The sequence below is a fragment of the Chanos chanos genome, chromosome 5 (genome assembly GCF_902362185.1).
Source record: "Chanos chanos chromosome 5, fChaCha1.1, whole genome shotgun sequence".
NCBI classification, from domain to species: domain Eukaryota; kingdom Metazoa; phylum Chordata; class Actinopteri; order Gonorynchiformes; family Chanidae; genus Chanos; species Chanos chanos.
The window spans coordinates 5,768,764-5,774,834 of NC_044499.1; the positions used below are offsets into that span (position 1 = coordinate 5,768,764).

The window sequence follows — 6,071 nt, forward strand, 5'->3', positions numbered from 1 at the left end:
AGCTCTACCCCCTCCCTTCAAACCGCCCCCCCCCCCCTTATCCCTGGCATTAGGTGCTAGGCTAGCACTAGTGTTGTGCTGCCCACGGTACTGTGGAGAATGAGCAGGCTGTGTTCTGAAGAGCTAAGTCGTGTCTGTGAATACACACACACTGCTGAGACGGAGTAGGGTTGAGTGGGACATTTGTCCAGGCTCTCTTCAGAACGAGAGAGAGAGCGTGAGAGAGAGAGGGAGAGAGTTGGATACAGCAGACACTTAATGGAGTAGGATGTGTTTGTCACTGTCTTAGCTGACTAGTTGCCAACACACTAGAATGTCAGCACTCTTCATCTTCTCTCTCTCTCTCTCTCTCTCTCTCTCTCCATTTTTTTTTTATTTTTGAGACCCTGAGAGACCAGAAAAACTGCAGAAACAAGCTAACTAATAAAACTCTCAAGCTTAAACACTCAAGCAAAAGTTCTCTAAATTAAGCAATACCTGCATGAGTCACCAAAGAATAATAGCCTATGAATGTAAGAATGTATTATATTTCTTTTTTTTTCTTTTTTAGGACTGCATTTCCATTTGCAGTTCCGTGCTTTTGTAAAAGATGAAGAGACAGAGAACAGACGCTGAAATGCTAAAAATATAACACGACTGCTAAGACCGACGTAAACATGCTAAAATGAATTTCTCCGTCCCATTCACCGCGGAAACTTTTTTTTTTTTTTCCCCCTCTCCGTGTATCTCTATAGACACGCAGCAGCTTGGATGCGGTCTGTGTGAGAATAAATGTGTTTTCCTCTCCACAGACAACAGTGTGAGTGTCCTGGCAGTGCGGCGTGGGTTCAGCCAGGCGGAGCAGGAGCTGTACCACCTGCCCGTGGTGGTGTGGGACGGCGGGGAGCCCGCCCTGAGCGGCACCAGTACGCTCACTTTGCGTGTGTGCCCGTGCCAACGTGGCACCAGGAACCGAGTGTGCAAAGCCCAGGCTTTCTTCTCTTCGGCCGGGCTCAGCACCGGAGCTCTCATCGCCATCCTGCTCTGTATTCTCATCCTGCTAGGTGAGTGTGTGCGTGTGTATGTGTGTGTGAGACAGACAGAGAGAGAGAGAGAGAGACAGGGTGGGGTGGGGGTCGATTATGTATGAATTAAGAGAGCGTGAGAAAGACAGACAGAGAGATGTTGCAGGATATTGCCAAGAGCGAGGAGAAATACAAAGACAGTTGCCATTTGTTTGGAGGGTGAGTGTGTGTGTGAGAGTGTGTGTGTGTGTGTGTGTGTGTGTGTGTGTGTGTGTGTGAGTGAGTGAGAGAGAGCCAGGGCGTCTGTCTATGTGTGTGAATGAGCGTGTGTTTAAAGAGGGATGGAAACAGAGGTAAAGAAGCGACTGTTTTGCCTTGAGATATTCTTTGGACATTTCCTTTTCATTCAGTCATTTTGACATTGTGGTTGTAAAGCTCACAGTGATGAGACACAGCAGTGAGTCATGGACAGAGTCCTACACTTCACTCTGCCCCCTGCCAACCACAACTCTGGCGTTTTAGAGCTCAACTGTGGAGGATGACATGTCTCACCCTGTAATGTGTGCGTGTGAGTGTCAGTGGGAGAGAGTGAGAGAGACAGAGAGAGAGAGAGAGGAGGAGGAGAGAAAGAGAGAGAGAGAAAGAGACAGACAGAGGGCAAAACGACAGGGCCGAATGTAGGAACTATGAAAATATTTCTTTTTTTTTACTAGGTTGATCAGTTGTTATATATTTCTTGTCTTGAATCAGTGTCTCTGAGCTCTCAGAGCTCTCATTCATTTCATTATAGTGATTTGTTTCATTCAAACAGACATTTTTGATGCAAAGCAACTCACTCACTCACTCGCTCACTCATGTTTAGCTTGCACCCCCTCTCTCCCAATAGAATATTTTTAGTTGAAATACATATGCTGTCAAATTATTTTAAAGTTGGTTTTTTTTTTTCTCTTAACATTATAGTCTTCATAGGTAAGGAAGTTAGCTAAGTATTTTTTTTTATTTCTGCACCGCTGCTGTTCACTCTCTTAGACTCTCTTTTGTATTCTAGCACTAGGCTTTTCCCATGCGGTCTCATTTGATGTAGGAGTTGATGCTAAGTTAGCATGTGATGTAGCACGAAAAGTGATGCAACAGACATGCCGAGTCACTTTTAACAAACTCAGACAGAACCATCTTTTGAAAAAAAGTTTGTTGTTAATTGTTTCTGATGTCTCAGCTTTCTTTTCTGGGTCTCTTGTAAAGTTACCTAAACACATGATCTGGACAAACCGTTAGCCGTAAGCAGTTTTACAAAGTACAGTCAAAGGAGCTGGACTTTGACTCGGCTAACAAGCCAACAGTTTGTTTTTCTCCTCACGTTCTGGTTTATCAATCGCAAGAGGAGGCAAAACAGAAGGTTTTTTACTTTCAGGACCTGGGGGAAAGTAATTGATTACAGGCATGAAATACCCAGCAACCATTTCAGTTACAACACTGCTGTCAACAACAGAACACCTTCAGCGCATCATGAAGAGGGATAGGCTTTATATGAACTCCTATAGAAACGTTCCGCTCAAATCTATGTCCTTGAGTTTGTTGTGTAGATGAAAAGTGTCAGAGAAGCAGGGATACTGTGTCAGAGTGGTGTTTCACGCCGAGAACACTCGTTTCTGTATTTGTAATAGACGTGCACCAAACTGAGGTTGTTTCTTGACTATGTTCGACTGAACTTTTTAAAGTCGAGGTTGAAGTAATCATGTACTTAATTTTGATTTTCAGAGCCGGCGTGTGTGTGTGTGTGTGTGTGTGTGAGAGAGAGAGAGAGAGAGATAATAGCATTGCTGTTCTCATCCAGCCAATAAAATATTAATTCACATGGACACTGTTTTGACCTAAATCCCTTGGTCTCTTTGATTGCCTGGCTGTTTCTAACACTGCGCTAACCAAGTTTGTCTCCTTTCTCCTTCCCTCTTCTCCTCCTTAAGCCATCGTTGTGTTGTTCGTGACTCTGCGGAGCAAGAAGAACAAAAAAGAACCCTTGATCATCTCCGAGGAGGACGTGCGGGAGAACGTCGTGACGTACGACGACGAGGGAGGCGGAGAGGAGGACACGGAGGCGTTCGACATCGCAGCGCTGAGGAACCCAGCCGCGGCGGAGGAGATGAGGCTCAGGCGGGACCTGCAGTCCCAGGTTTGGGGTGCTGTGGGCGGGGAACCCCTCAGCCCCTCTACGACCCTGGCTCAGGAACACATCCACGACGTCATCAAACTGAAGGTGGTGGAGGCTGACAGGGACACCAGCGGGCCGCCGTACGACTCCCTCCAAACCTACGCCTACGAAGGCAGAGGTTCTCCCACAGGCTCCATCAGTTCCCTGGATTTGCCCGGACCCCAATCGGAATTGGACTCTGCTGACCTGGAGGACTGGGGACCTGAAGTCCATACTTTGGCAAGACTCTTCCAAGAGCAAGGCTGTGAACACGCGCCATAGTGACGATTCATGTCCGTAATACAAAAAAGAAAAAAGGGGGGAGAAAAGGGAAAAAAAAATTTTAATGACAGAAAGAGTAGTGAACTCCATTTCTCCTTTGTTTCCGATCCAGACAACACCCCGGAGTAGACTTTTCGCTGTTCGGTTTTGCCCTTGGATTATTCGACAGTTGTTTTTTTTTTTGTTTGTTTGTTTTTGTTTTTGTTTTTTTTCCACTGAGTTCAATAAAGCGGAAGAGTGGAATTTGGGTTTTTTTGAAGAAAAAGTATAAAACTGAGAAAAAAATGGCAGACTGTCAAAAAAAAAAAAAAAAAAGGAAACTATTTTCCCTGGTGTATATTTTATATTGCTTAATAAAGCTGACAGTACCGAATACTTGATTTTTTTTTTTTTTTTGTGCGCTTTAAGTAGTTTATATTTTGATTTGATAGTAATTGGCAATCTATCTAAATAACATTTTAATATTTGTTAACTAATTTTGTAGTTAAATGTTACATGTTTAGAGTAATGCAATCTATAAAAGACAATTCATCTATGCTTTTACACAAAATGATAGTGACTTCAAGCAATTTAATGTGAAACACAAACATTGGCCCTATCCATCAAAACCATTGGACTCTGGCTATACTTATACCGTATCTACTTCTCAGCCTGCAGTATTCAGTATAAATATCCTTTGTCAAAACTACGAAAATAACTTATTATAATTCTCAAGAGCAGAGCGAGTTTTAATTGGATAACAACGACATTCCGTGAAAGATAATTGGATTCAAATGCTTGAGTGGGCAGCTTTTATTACTTTCCTAGGACTTATAAATCAACTGTGAAAAGTCTGTGTTATAATCCAGACCTGATCAATTCGCAAGGATTCTGGGACACGCATATTTATTTAAAAAAAAAACAAAAAACGTTATATAGCTTTCATGCCTGCTATAATGATGATGCTGATGACTTCAGAAACTCAGCATGAAGCTCATCCTACTTTAAACGTGTTTAGAAATGAAAAATAATGTTACAGAAGGGGCTGAGGTGCCGGCTAGCCTATTATCAGAGCTTGAGACCGAAAGCAAATGAGACCATACAGGCTCCTTTGCTCTTGTCAAAACACAACACAAAAATGATTATAATACCGTAATCAGGATCTTCACACTCACATGAATGAATAATTCATCGGTTTGTGAACGGTGTTCGGTCATTGGTCATAGCAGTGATAATTCCCTAACTGGGTGATTCTTCAACTATGGTAATTTTTGTGTCCCTGGAAGAAATAAGAAAAACAACCAAAAAAAACCAGTTCTACACTTTAATTTTTGTCACGCTTACTTCACACCAAGAGGAACTTATAAAAATAAATAATAGCTCAGACATTAATTTTACTATATTATAAGAGGCCTCTTATGTATGGTTTTTACCATATTGCCTTTGTGCCCAGGTCAGACTTTGGACCTTCAACCCTGCTTCATTTTGAATTTAATATTGAAATGATGTTGAGTTCACATACAAATTAGACATTAATTGTCTATTTTAATGAAATATATTATGTATTGTAATATTTCTTCACATTTTCTTGTATTTTTCATAAAAAGAACCCTTGCCCCTTGGGTTCACTGTCATTTCCACCACACTGTTCAAAATAGAATTCTGGGATCATGTTTTAGGGTTTGTATACTTGTTAACCATAGCAACAGCCACTCAACAGGGGAACACATGGCTTGAAAAAAGAGTGACCTCCATAGGGGGGTAATAAAAAGAGTAAAAATCAAGGTAAATATGAGTTAAATTGAGAATATGTTTACTGGGTGTCATTCCCAAACAGCTCATATTTCATCTGAATGTAAAAGCAACTGGACCCATTTCATTTAATATTGTGTATTTTGTGGATATTTAATGCTAACTCCAAAACTGACATTAGAAGACTAACATATCATGAGATTTTAAAAGAAATATGACAAAATGTCATTTCTACGAGTCGTTTCCACAACAGGAAATGATGATTTCCTCTTAATATTAGAGTGAAATATGTATTATTTAACAAAATCATCACAGCCATCACTATCAGGATGTGTTTCTACAGAATGGAGAAATAAACCATAGCAATGCATTTTTATATATATAGATAAAAAAAGTAAGGTGCTAAATACTATATGCTAAAATTTCCCCGACCAAAATGAACCATACTTGAAGGATTACCCAACTATACTAGGTGAGGAAGTAGTAAAATGGTTGCTTCCCTTTTCTATCGAAAAAGGGTCTAAAGCGGAATTTTCTTTTCTCTCTTGAAAAAAAAAAGAAAATCGGAGATGGATTTACACGTTTTGGTTTTTTTTCGAATTAGTATTCGAGAAACCGACATTTAATTAGCAAATGTAATTATTATGATAATAATTCGCACCTTTGCTCCTTATTTTTACCTCGTGCGATTTTCATTTACACTTGGATCATACCGCTGCGCTATCAGCAACTAATTGACTGGTGAGCCGGAGCTGTAAAAGTCCAATTGGTTCAAGCAGGTGTAGCTCTCACATTGAAAGTGTGCAAAGCCACGAAAGCTATTAAGATCAGAGCACGTGTCATTCCCGCTCCTTCGCCGATTCTAG

The 6,071-nt window shown here is 41.0% G+C and overlaps 1 protein-coding gene across 1 annotated transcript in view; it reads left to right on the forward strand.

The window, feature by feature from the left end:
* Window positions 1-3,844, forward strand: part of cdh18a (cadherin 18, type 2a) — a 44,783-nt gene extending 40,939 nt beyond the window's left edge. The window contains exons 11-12 of the mRNA XM_030773098.1: window positions 792-1,043; window positions 2,969-3,844. Of these exons, the coding sequence (XP_030628958.1) occupies window positions 792-1,043; window positions 2,969-3,474 (758 nt within the window). The 3' untranslated portion in view covers window positions 3,475-3,844. The remainder of the gene's footprint in view (window positions 1-791; window positions 1,044-2,968) is intronic.
* Window positions 3,845-6,071: the final 2,227 nt, after the last annotated feature.